The sequence below is a fragment of the Clinocottus analis genome, unplaced genomic scaffold (genome assembly GCF_023055335.1).
Source record: "Clinocottus analis isolate CAN_PGR_092001 unplaced genomic scaffold, fCliAna1.0.p SCAF_26, whole genome shotgun sequence".
NCBI lineage: Eukaryota > Metazoa > Chordata > Actinopteri > Perciformes > Cottidae > Clinocottus > Clinocottus analis.
The window spans coordinates 922977-936604 of record NW_027175998.1 but is presented as its reverse complement, the minus strand read 5'-3'; the positions used below and the strand labels follow the sequence as shown (position 1 = coordinate 936604).

Here is a 13628-nt window from a genome sequence, read left to right as displayed (position 1 = left end):
CAATGAAACTTTCAGGATGACGAAACAAACCACAGAACGCTCTTAAAGAAACAACCACATTTGGCTCTTCACCTTTCCTTACATCCATTTTGAAATAATCATATACTAGAAGTCAATGACATCAGTTAAAGTGTAAATTGTCTAAAGAGTCAACCATTATTTGAATGACGTACTATGAAGCTTATGTAAATCTCTTACTCTGGCCAGTAGTCTGATATTGCAGCCAAAAATAGCAGTTTGGAAAAAGCAGCGGAGTGAAAGAATGTGTTTTGAGACCTCAAGAAGACTCACAGCTCTGTCACTGCTGCCAGGCCAAAGCCTCAACCTTGGCCTCATTGTGTCTTACCTCAACTGACGGGTGGCTGCTGTATGAAGTTTCTTCCACCTTTAGTCCAAGAATTATTTAAACACCTTTGTCCAATTTTCTTATTGTGCAACAAGGCTGACTTTTTAGTCTGCTATTTAACTGACTTTTTGAAGATGTTTGCTTTTTTAAAGACAATGTATGCTCTTTTTGTGGAGGACACAACAACGGTAATAAAATCATTTTCAGCCACCCATATACGAGTGAATAGTGCTGGACCCCAACATTTAACTTTTATTTGTGGGTTTTTAGTTTTTAATTTGGGTACATATTCATAACACATGAGCCACACTAAACCTTTTGTAAAATGTGTCTTATCCACTCTTATTCACAAATAACTATACACACAACAATACTTTAGACCAGTGGTTCTCAACTGGTCTGGCTCCGGGACCCACCATCACCCTTTATGACACCCTTAATTCAATCGAGGAACATTCTTAACATCTCCAATTTATTTAATGAAAAGATGGTGCAGTTTGAACCTGAGATAGTATAGCGACAGTAGTGTTACATGCTGGTTGTGTGTGTAGGGGTGTTGAAGGTGCATAAAATAACAATAAGATAAGTAACAGAACCTAAACTAACTCTGCTGCCCGGGTGCATAATAGTCATATGTGAATAAGAAACAATATCAGTATACTCCTTTAAAGGATTTACATTTTGGTGCCATGTAGTTGAATCACGCTCAAAAACGTCTTTGTCTGTGAGCGAGTGACTCAACGTCCCCTTGGTATCGAACAGCACAGAAAGAATTAAAAAAAAGAAAATTAAAAAAAAACAAGGCTGGTTTTATTTTGAAAAAGTGACCGGATACATCCGTCTGTGCGTCTGAGCCTCTTACTCTTGACACATGTCAGAGGCTACGTGAGAACTATACCCCAAAAATTAAACTTAAATGTACGTTTCAAGTCTGCCAGAGTGCCGATGTTCTGGATTAAAATCAAGGCAGAATCTCCTAAAATCGCCAATAAGAATACAGATCGCAGAAGTGTTGCATGCGGGTATAGAAATGATAAGTGTGAATACAGATCACGAGTAGTATAAAACTCAGTCAGTGATTTCTGAGCTTTGAGTTAGAGAGTCAATTTAACACGTTCTTTGAAGCACAGAATGTAGTCGGGCCGGCGATGTCAGAGGGACGGCCGGCTGGTGATGGAGGTGGGCCGGCTCCAAGCCCGTCGGCCCAACCTGAAAACATGGCCGGGACGACCCAGCGAAAAAAAACGACACTGCGCTGCATAAAAGTGGCTTCAAAATAAAATCACAGTATTTAAAAAAAAACAACTATATATATATATGTATATATATATATATATATATATATATATATATATATATATATATATATATATATATATATATATATATATATATATATATATATATATAGTATATATTTTCCAAGCAAAGGCCACCATTAAAAACGGGTCTGCGACCCCACCAGTTGAGAACCACTGATCTAGCTCTCTATGCAATGACCCTCATGAAATGAACCCACACTGGTTGTGTAGAGACACCTTGTTTCTTATGGACTTCTTATGGGGTATGATGAACTGGATTCACTGAACATATTATTATGACTATATGTTGAACACTGCCTTTCCTGCTCAGAACCACTCTACAATCCAATCAAGATTAAATGATGACACAATAATGGATTTTTTTCCATCTTGTTGGACATTCTTTGGGAACTTAATGTGGTTAACAACGTGAGAGCACACTGTGTTTTATTAGCTGCACACTCTGGAACAACAAGTGGTGACATTTTCTAAGAAGTAAGAACATTCACCTCGAGACACAGCAAATATCAGTGTCACACTCTACCACAAAAGGATAAAACAAACAAACCTGCAATTGTTGTTCAGGTTGTAAATCAAAAGTATAAGGTGGAAGCGTTAAGGTAGTCCAAAAGGATGAAGGGTACTGGAGTGTATGTAAATGAGTACCTGACAAAGAAAAATGCTGAAATAGCTTGGACTGGTCGTATTCTCAGAAAACAAAACACAATTCAAGTAACATGGAAAAGGAATGGAAAAGTGTTCATCAAGTTAAATGGACCACCAGAATAAGCCAATGATAAATACAAGTGACCATGTCTATGGGGTCAAGTCAGGACATGTTGGAAAACGTATCAGGGCAGTGACACCGCATCAACACATCAAGCCGTGTAAAAATGGGTCCGCGACCCACTAGGGACAGAATCCTAAAAAAAATTGAATGACTTAATTTAAACCAAAAGACTAATGTGCTATGCCGCAAAACAAACAAACAAACAAAACTAGCCACCGAACAAGGACAACATTCAATATTTCAGAAGCTCTCCTTCATCCCCCACTGAGCATAAAATGCTCCCCGTTGTCCATCTGTCCCTGAAAGCCTGTATGTTGGTCCATTGGCGTGTATTAGGCGAGTTCGAGCCTGAGCTGGGCCTTCAACAGTCCCTTCATGACGTGCACCGGGTTCTTACTAGCTGAACCCCCGGCCCAATTCTTCCAGGCAGCCAGATGGCCAGCTTGGCAGAACCGGACAAAGAGTTAGCAAGTTATTTTGATCCATTCAACATTTGAAACTTTAGTTTACCACGCATACATTTCAGCCACACCAACAATCCACCTATTTCTCTTGTTTGGATCTCACACTCACAGGATGGACTGGACGGACGACATGGCTGTCAGGAAGGCATACCAACACACCCTGTTTTCTCCCAGTGCAGAACTCATAGGCCACATATCTTAGATGAACTCCGTCAGCAAATTCCTGACCACGATCGTTATGCTTTGAGCCGTGAGCAAAGACTGGGTCCTTTTACCGCTTGTACCGGACAAGGACCTTTCTTGGCCAGACAAGGTCACGTTCGAAGCAGAATTCCCAGATGAAGCTCTGGGCGTCTCTTTTCATCTTCCGGCTGAGCTGAGTTTCATTGCCCCACCTTCTCACCCCCTACCAGTTGCCTAATATAATTTCTTCTCCCATTTTAACACATACAATTTGACTCCAGCAGGATATATTCTTTGATATAAGAGGAACTGGGTTACTTCTTATAAAGCAAAGAGTATTTTAGCAAAGTTAAGGATTTCAGCTGAAAGGCAGATTCTCCTTAATGCACAGACGAGAGCAGAGCATATAAATATATATATATATATATATATATATATATATATATATATATATATATACATACATACAGTCGTCCATCGCCATAACGGAGCGGCAAAGAGGCACGGTCAGAGGACCTCGTAGATTGATCATTAAATTAAATTTGTTAAACATGTTTGGCCTTATTTTTTTTAAATCTGCGAAAGTTTGAACTTTGAGAGTGTTTAAATAAGAGAGAAATGTGAGAAAATGTTAATGCCTGTCCGAGAAAAGTGTATAAAAGTGTGTGGTTAGGGGTTTTGCGGCATGTATACTTCACGGATTTCGTCTATTGCGGGTTATTTTTGAAACTATCCCCGTGATAAACGACGGATCACTCTGTGTGTGTGTGTGTGTGTGTGTGTGTGTGTGTGTGTGTGTATATATATATATATATATATATATATATATATATATATATATATATATATATATATATATATATACATATATATATAGAGAGAGAGAGAGAGAGAGAGAGAGAGAGAGACAGAGAGAGAGAGAGAGAGAGAGACATAATACAAAATAAAACATAATAAACAAATGAAAAATAAATAAAGGCTTGAGCCAGACCTTAATAATACAAAATAAACTGCTTACAGTTTTGCTGAGGTAAGCAGTGGAGATATTCCTGCATTGTTTGTCTTCAGAGTGGCAGCATCCCCCACATCTGTAGACGGACACACAGGGTGGTTTATAGAAGATGTTGGTGGGAGCCCCGAACTCCCTGCCCACGTCGATACACACTTCCCTGGGCATGCACTGAGTCTTCCTCCACTCCGACTCTATACCTGCACACACACAGAAGGTCAGACCACCACAGCCATGCAACACAGCTGCTGAGCACATGAATGGCAATGCACAAAGACACAAATATAATACACACAGACACAAACATTTGGCAACATGTGGAATATACATATGTCTATGTATATTTCAATGTTGCCAAGTCAAAACTGTACAATGTGGGTCATCACCAAACTGTCAATATCAAGGTGGAGCCAATGTCACGATGGATGTTGGTATAGTTAGATTATTTAAAATTTAGCATGTTTACATATATGTACATAGAATCCCTTGCAGAGGTACGGATACTTTGTGGAGAGCTAAAAAAAATTGGGCCTCAAACTCAAGTACATAGTCTAAATAGTGTCTATGTAGCCTGTCTGTCTACTGCGATGCTCTAACTGATGCAGAAGAAAACATGAATGTAGTATTACTTCATATCAATAAATGTTTGGGCCACTCTTTATTAGTTGATTCTCTGATAGGTCATCGAAAGGACAGCAACAGCCTTAGATGCAGTGTGGTTCCCTTGATGGGAGCTGTGTTGATGACCAATCCTCAAAAAAATATATTAAAGTAAAGTAAAAACATACTTTTCAGGACATCCAAGTTGAAGTATGCAGCAGCAAATGTTGGCTCTTCTGTATCAGCCAGCGGCCGTAGTCGGCGAGGTTGGAGCTTGAAGGCGAGAGGGGCAGCAGAGAGTTTGGATCTGCATTTCAGAGCGGCCCAGTAAGACGGATAGATAAGACTCATCAGTTCATCCACACTGGAAGCTGAACGCAACTTCTCCTCCATGTCTGGCTTTGGGGAAGAGTCCTGAAAGAGACAAGCGACACCTTCACTGAGCATATTGCTGGTCTTCTTTAGCAGTACTCAACTAACTGGCCTACAAACACTCTGCTGCCCCTGCAGGACACGTCCCAAAGCTACCTGCCTAGTTAAAACCATGTTCCAAGTCTGGAAATAACCACAACAAGTCCTGAGTATATCAACAATACCTGAGTATAACAACAAGTCCTGCGTATATCAACAAGAACTGAGTATATCAACAAGACCTGAGTATGTCACCAAGTCTTGAGTGCATCAACAAGACTTTTTGGTTCCTCGAAGCAAGTTATTATTATTGTTATTAGTTATATTAGTTTTATAGGGAGAGAGTTCTTCCAGATCACCAATATCCATCTCACATCATGATGACTTCCTGTATGAGCTCACGTCATGATGACTTCCTGTACGAGCTTAAGTCATGATGACTTCCTGTACAAGCGCTATTGATTCTGTCGACAAGGACTCAATTATTTACGAGACTTTCTGGAGCCGTACATTAAAGACCGCACACCAAGCCGAGCGTTGGATGTCTCACACAATGTACACATACTGTATGCATCCTTCTCCTCACCCACAAAGCCCTCCACAATCAGGCCCCTCCTACCTCACCGACCTGCTCCACCACCACACTATCAGGCCCCTCCTACCTCACTGATCTGCTCCACCACGAGACTATCAGGCCCCTCCTACCTCATCGACCTGCTCCACCACCACACTATAAAGCCCTTTCTACCTCACCGACCTGTTCCACCACCACACTATCAGGCCCTTCCTACTTCACTGACCAGCTTCACCACCACACTACCAAGCCCCTCCTACTTCACTGACCTGCTTCACCATCACACAATCAGGCCCCTCCTACTTCACTGACCTGCTTCACCACCGCACTACCAAGCCCCTCCTTTCCATTCCTTGCCCATGTTACTTGAATTGTGTTTTGTTTTCTGAGGATACGACCTGTTCAAGCTATTTCAGCATTTTTCTTTGTCAGGTACTCATTTACATACACTCCAGTACCCTTCATCCTTTTGGACTGCCTCAACGCTTCCACCCTATACTTTCACTTTACAACCTGAACAACAAATGTAGGTTTGTTTGTTTTATCCTTTTGTGGTAGAGTGTGACACTGATATTTGCTGTGTCTCGAGGTGCATGTTCTTACTTCTTAGAAATGTCACCACTTGTTGGTCCAGAGTGTGCAGCTAATAAATCACAGTGTGCTCTCACGTTGTTAACCACATTAAGTTCCCAAAGAATGTCCAACAAGATAGAAAAAAAAAACATTATTGTGTCATCATTTGATCTAAATTGGATTGTAGAGAGGTTCTGAGCACGAAAAGGCAGTGTTCCACATGTAGTCATAATAACATGTTCAGTGAATCTAGTTCATCATACCCCGTCCATAAGAAACAAGGTGTCTCTAAACAATGAGTTAATTTAAGTCTTTCTATACGCATATGCATATTTTGTGTATGTGTTTCTTTCAGCATTGAATTCTTTCTTTTATGTCCTATCGCGGTTTCCTCTCTCCTTCTATATGTGTGTTTGTCTTTCTCTATGTGTCCTGTCTCCATTTCCCCTGTGTGTTTGGAATGGTGTTTTCACACACACACACACACACACACACACACACACACACACAGCCTTTACATGGGAAAAAGACGTTTCTGCGCCGTCACATTGGATGAAAGAAGCCGGAGCAAACAATAGAGAACACAGCAGCTCTAAATAGGACTGTGAAGTCATGTGACAGAGGAACTACAGCTTCCTGTTGTAGAGACCAGACCAGGCTTTGCAGAGCTCATTGGGGACTCAGTGGACTGACATGAAATCAGTTTTATCAACACTTTACAACACATGTTGTCAATAAGAAAAGGAAAACGCTTCTATTAGTTACGTTTGTTTTTTAATTCCAATCCAAGTAATTATGCATTTGCATTTTCTTCCCTTTATCGTTAGTCATTATTCCAAGGCTTACTCCAGCGATGTATCACTTGTGCTACAAAAGCTGTGAACATTGGCTGCTTGTTAAGTGTTAATATGTGATAGGTAATAAGTAATACTGTATGTAATATGTAAGTGTTGATATGTAATAGGTATTACTGTACGTAATAGGTAAGTGTTAATATGTGACAGGTAATAGGTATTGTGTGATAGGTGTGTAACAGGGACCCAGAAACAGTACGACAGAACCAGTGAATCCTTTTGACAAGCTGTATTCCAGGCAGACTTTCAACACACAAACAGTCCAGGATCTGCTTACGGGGGAAAAGCCAACAGGAACCAGAGAGAGCTGAGGCAGTTCTAGTGGTCGGGGTTAGAATTCTTTGGCGGTGTTCTGGGGCAGAGGGCAGGCGGGTAAGTCGAAACGGGCAAGGTCGAAACGGGAGAGCAGTCGGTGGGTAATTGCTGGAGGGTTTTGCATAAATGTGGAGAACAATCTGGCCCAGTGAAGTTAGGGCTTTTATACCAGAGGGATAAGATGCGGCAGAGTGGACAGGTGAGAGTGATAGCTGAACTGTGACAAGCAGTGACGGTGTGTCAATAAAATGTTGTGATGAAGAAAAAAAATAAGAAAAGAAATAATATAAACTGTCTAAAACCTTACATACCAAATAATGTAATAAGAAATATACCATGTTGACGCGTGAAATGTGTGTGGGAGACCGTAAACCCCTGTCAACAACCACTTTAGTTACATGTGACCAAATATAATATATCGCCATTCATCCTCATTGAGAAAAGCCCCTCCCTCACGTAGGGGCGCCGGCCAAATGTGTGTCTATGGCAGCGAGCAAACATTTCACGGTCGTTACGGCAAGGACAGATTCTCATTGGTGGATGAAACTTGAATCTTCTAGCCAATGACATCGTTTCTTATTTCAAAGTGATTGGACTATTCGTCAAATCAAAGACCTTTATCATTCCCTCACATCCCATATAGCTCCTACGTATCTACGCGAGCAACATAGCGAGCAGAGACTTTGATTATGTTAGTATGGCGACTGAAAACTCTGTGGTATCTCTACGCGAAACACCTTTCAATTGACGATCAGATGTTGACGAGAAGAGGCTGAAAGAGTTGGAACTCGGACGTCCATGTTTAAAAATTCAGCAGCAAAGCACTGACGAAGGACGTACACCCGGAGCTTCTCCTCAAGCCTTCATGCTGACCGGACCTGGTTAGCTGGATGCTAAGTAAGTAATGTGTTTTTTTGTTTCCCCTGTCTGTTGTCATAACATTCGTCTTTTACATCAACCATACTAATAAGACAAGTAGGATTTGTGAATTATTTTTATTTTTATTTACAGAGATTCAATCAATGCAATGGTGGTGGAGCAAAGCAGTGGCTCTGAGCAGCCAAGGAAGCGCCGGGCTATGAAGGAAGATGAGCTTGGATGGATTGCTGCAGAGGTGAGTGTCAAAATCAGCAGACGTCTGTGTTAGAGTTTAATGTTTTATCTTTCCCACAGCAGAACACATGTTGGACATTGTTAGATTTGGGTGGATATTATATCAGACTATAACTTTATCTAAAATACCAATTCAACCCCTAACAAGTTAGTTTGTGTGTGTGAGTGTGTGTGTGTGTGTGTCATAGCTCCAAGGCTAGAGCATCAAGGTGGCTCCTGGCCTTTTGTCTATGTTTATGAGCCATCAAGACACACAAAAAATAGTTTTTGTCTGCAACCACGACAATGGTTGAAGTCAAAGGTTATTAGCATCTATATGACCATAGCACCAGACTACAGCCATCAAGGTGGCCCCTGGCCCTTTGTCTATGTTGATGAACCATCAAGACACACAAAAAATAGTTTTTGTCAACTCTGATTGTTGGCTTTTGTCTGTAGTATGAAGCCTGTTTGTAGTAGATATTTCCCCACAACTTATCTGTCTGTCTGTCTGTCTGTCTGTCTCTCTCTCTCTCTCTCTCTCTCTCTCTCTCTCTCTCTCTCTCTATATATATATATATATATATATATATATATATATATAGATATATATATAGATATATATATATCTATATATATATATATATATATATATATATCTATATATATATCTATATATATAGATATATATATATATATATATATATATATATTTGTAGGTTTGTGAAACCATACTTGGACACACCAGGGAACACTTTGCCTTCAAAGACTACCTCATTAGTGCCACCTTACTGCCGGGCCCCCAGTTTTAATGCTAAGTCAATGTATTCTCTGAAGTTGCTCTGGCCATCACATTGAAGGCCTAGCCGATGCTTAATGGAAGTAAGCTGATGTCAGAGCTTAAGGCTGATTTATACTTGGGTTTTACGCAAAGACGCAAAGACGCAAGCACGCATGACACCCTTGCATGGTCAAATCGGCCATTTTGCGTGCGTCACCCCAAATTTCTGACTATCCGTCAAAGCAACGCAAGCCCGCAAGTCTGTGATTGGTCCGCTAACCACATCCTTTCTGAGTCTCGAATTTCCGTTTTTATAGCATAATACCGCTGTTTTTAAAAGCCACAGCAGAAACACAAACAATGAATCCTGTTGAAGAACGTTTGGCTGAAGAGGTCCACAAATATGAGCATTTATATAACCCGTCTGACGGAACATAAGGACATGCAGATGGTGGTGAATTCCTGGAGGGAGATATCGGTGAACGTCGGTGTGCAGGTCTACTCTAAACGGCCGTTGCACCAACTACTGTTCTGGTGGATGGAAAACGCACGGGAACTATAACCCAAAACGAGTCTGTCAATTCGACCGTGTGGTCAGCTGCAATTGTAGTTGCAAAAGTATAATTCGCCCTTTAGCTTCATCTATGGCACTGAGGAATTTCGATCCTGTTGTACTGCTGTGGATTTTTTACAGTTGTTCATGGAAAATAATCCATCGGAGGTATTTTCAGAGAGACACAAACACTTCTGAAAATCATCATCACAATTCCTATGACCACTGCTGAGGCTGAGAAAGTTTTTCAACACTGAAAAGAGTTAACACCTTTCTCAGGAACACAATGACTTAGAAGAGACTGAATATCTAAAGGCTGATTTATACTCTGGTTTTACGCAGAGACGCAAGCACGCAAGACAAGCATGGCTGCCCTTGCGTGGTCAAATCGGCCATTTTGCGTGCTTGCGTGCGTCAACCCAAATTTCTGACTATCCGTCAAAGCAACGCAAGCCCGCAAGACTGTGATTGGTCCGCTAACCACATCCTTTCTGAGTTTCGCATTTCCGGTTTCATAGCATAATACCGCTGTTTTTAAAAGCTATAGCAGAAACACGAACAATGGATCCTGTTGAAGAACTTTGGATGAAGATGTCCGCAAATATGAGCATTTATATAACCCGTCTGACGGATTATAAGACACGCCGATGGCGGTGAATTCCTGGAGGGAGCTATTGGTGAACGTCGTTGTGCAGGTCCATTCTAAACGGACGTTGCGCCACCTACTGTTCTGGCGTATGGAAAACGCACAGGAACTATAAACCAAAGTGAGTCCGTCAATTGGACTGCGTGGTCAGCCGCAGTTGTAGCTGCAAGAGTATAATTTCCCCGTTAGCCATGGTCTTAATGGAAAAAGACACAGACATGATTGACTTTAACCAGAGACTTATTGAGAAGTTTGCCAATTTGAAAGAGAGGAGGAGAATTTATTTCCAAGTAGTGGGGCCTACTCCGTCACACACCCAATGTAAAATGTGATTCATCTCTTTCTGAATCCATTCTGCGTCAAATCTCTTTCATGTGAGGGTGTGGGCACCTCTTTAATTCTGTAAAGCTTTGAAACCCAACCCAATGTTTCTTAAACCATTCCGCTCTAAACCTCTCATGCCCAGAGTTACAGTTTATTGATAGTTGTTATTGGACATTGTTGAGCACTATGTGTTCTGGAAATAAAGCTTTGTTTTTTAGAATATTCTCCTCAAAAAACTCTTTTCTTCTCATTGTGGAGTGCTATTTAAACCGCGCCCCCCAACTGCACCCCCTCCTTCTATGTCCTTCCTACTACCTATTATATGTTACCTATCACAAATTACCTATCATTTGTTACCTATCACCTGTTACCTATCACAAATTACGAGGGCTGGGCTGATTAATCGCATGACTTTTCTGTGATTAATTGTGATTAATCGCATTATGCGCCAAATTCAATAATTAAGCGAAATCTAGTACATTGCACGCTTTTATTTTAAAGTATTGTTATCAGAACAATACAAAAGGCACTCTGGAGCAACAGCAAGTTAACATACATACATATATAGTATATAAATATGTTTTCTTTTTTTTCTCTGAACAGGTACTGTTCAGTAGTAAGGGTCCCTGTGAGGGACAAGCCACTCCTTCTTTTGTCCATGTTCAGTCTGTTGCTTACCTTAAAGATGTATGTTAAAGACCAGTAATAAGTGCTTTAAATCTTTTCCAGTTCAGTTCAGCTTTTCTTACACTATGAAAAGTCCAGTCTATGTTAGCTTGAACAAGTGCACTGAAGTCTGGTTAAATGAGGTGAAGATGTGAAGGACAACTGACAGGTATGATGTATCAGCGGTGGCTTTGCGCATGCGCGATTAATGTTCAATCTGAACACTGAGCTTACAGCACGAGCCTGCTGGTAGACTGACCGCCTGTGAGAGCTTTGTGAGGTGGAGCGGCTCGCGGCAGCACCGCTGCTCGCTGAGAACAGAAAATGCAGAACAATATGTGCTTTCACATCAGGCTCAAGTCACATATTACCTATCACATGTTTACCTATCGCCTCTTTCTCTTATTACTGTTAGGCTATTAGTAAGAGATAATTAAATCTCTCTCTCTCTCTCTGTCTCTCTCTCTCTCTCTCTCTCTATCGACGTCTATAGTTCTAAATTAACTTGTGTATTTTCTCAGAGTTTTAGAAGCCGGACCACACCCCAACTGTCCCACTTCCCGCATTACTATAAATGCTTGAGTAACCTTCCTACCCTCTTTGTCTCTTGCTTACTGCGCCCCTCCCTCTTCCCCTGTTTCCCTTTTCCTCTTCTTCCTTGCTCCATATGGTATTGCATGTAGCAAACATACTAAGTATTCAGTCCCATGGATCGGATCCTGTCTTTAGCAGCCAACGTACAGTGATATCTCTATCAATGCACAGGTTTATATTCTATCTAACTTTTTCATCATGCCTACTCTCATTATATGAATGGGGGAAGCTTTAATGAGGCAAAGTTGTGATTTGTGATTTTGGGCGATACTCAATACATTGAATTGAATATTTGTTTCAAGTCTCTGCAGGCTGATTTAAATTGCAGTTTATTAAAATGATTGAACACATGATCTTAAAAGATCATGGATGGAAAATAGGATGGCTTAATAAAAAAGGTAATAGTACTTCTACCAGACTGTAGTATTCTTTACCATCTGAAATGTCACACATAGATTGTTTTCTAACTCTATGTCATTTCAGATCCTAACCTGGTGCTCCCCTCCATCTCTCCTGCAGCACATCCCGTCTTCAGTCCCTCCCTTGCACTTGTTTCCTGCCGATTGCCAAGCTCTCAGCGCTATTCTTTGCTACTGTTCTCAACTCTAATTTCGCTTTTGGATTCCTCTGACTTTTTGGATTTGTTTGCCAGTGTGACTGATCTTCAGGTTTTTAACTTGCCTAAACTGCAGTAAACAAACTGTCGTTAATCTGTCTATGTGTCGTGCTTTTGGGTTCCTTTGAGACTGGACGTTGCTTTTGCTTTATAATGTCATCATGCATCCTGAACTGTTTGTAGATGAAATCGACTGGAGATTTCTATGGTGAAAGTCTCCCGATCAAGCGTGAATGTTTAAATTTGATCTATTTTCCATAACATTTATTTAATAATAAAAAAAACCTTTCTCACCTTTTTCCAAAGTGAAAGACGATTGCTAACAAGGAATACGTGCTGCTAGCATGGCTCAGAACAAGCATGCTGAGTAGCTGAAGCGACGGCACAAGGGCAGTAGTCTACTCTGAGCTGAAACGACGGCACGAGGGCAGTAGTGTGCTGACATAAACTTGTGTCTCTCTACTTTGTGATCATTTTCAGAAAGGATTTATGAATAATATGATAAGTAAAGGAAATAACTTCTACTGCCATCCAAGTACCCTGTTATTTGTTTCTGAGTATTAAGCTCAGTGCTGCCTGTCTCTCTCCATTCCTGCCCTGTGTGTGTGTGTGTGTGTGTGCGTGTGTTTCAGACCTCGGCCTTCATTAAGTGCCGTATAGTCCACATCACAGAATGACTGGGGTGGGGGGGAAGTATGCCTGGAGTTACTGTCACAAACCGACACACTGAACACACGGCGCATTTATACATGTGTGGACAGCATACACCCAACCCGCAGAGCCACACGGCACCACCACGAGCATTGAGGAAGGTCACGAGAAGAAAAAAATAAAAGGAGACACTCCTGATGACCGACGTGGACCGACCCACGAAGCCACTTCAACCACCAGAGCGGACTCTCCCGCGGAGCAAAGCTCAATGACGCAGCGCCTGAC

General features: G+C 41.2%; 1 protein-coding gene across 1 annotated transcript in view; it reads right to left on the bottom strand.

The window, feature by feature from the left end:
- vegfc (vascular endothelial growth factor c) overlaps nucleotides 1-13628 on the bottom strand; it is a 39726-nt gene that overhangs the window by 14247 nt on the left and 11851 nt on the right. The window contains exons 2-3 of the mRNA XM_068592069.1: nucleotides 4882-5107; nucleotides 4103-4293 (exon numbers count right to left, since the gene is read on the bottom strand). Coding sequence (XP_068448170.1) covers nucleotides 4103-4293; nucleotides 4882-5107 — 417 coding nt within the window. The remainder of the gene's footprint in view (nucleotides 1-4102; nucleotides 4294-4881; nucleotides 5108-13628) is intronic.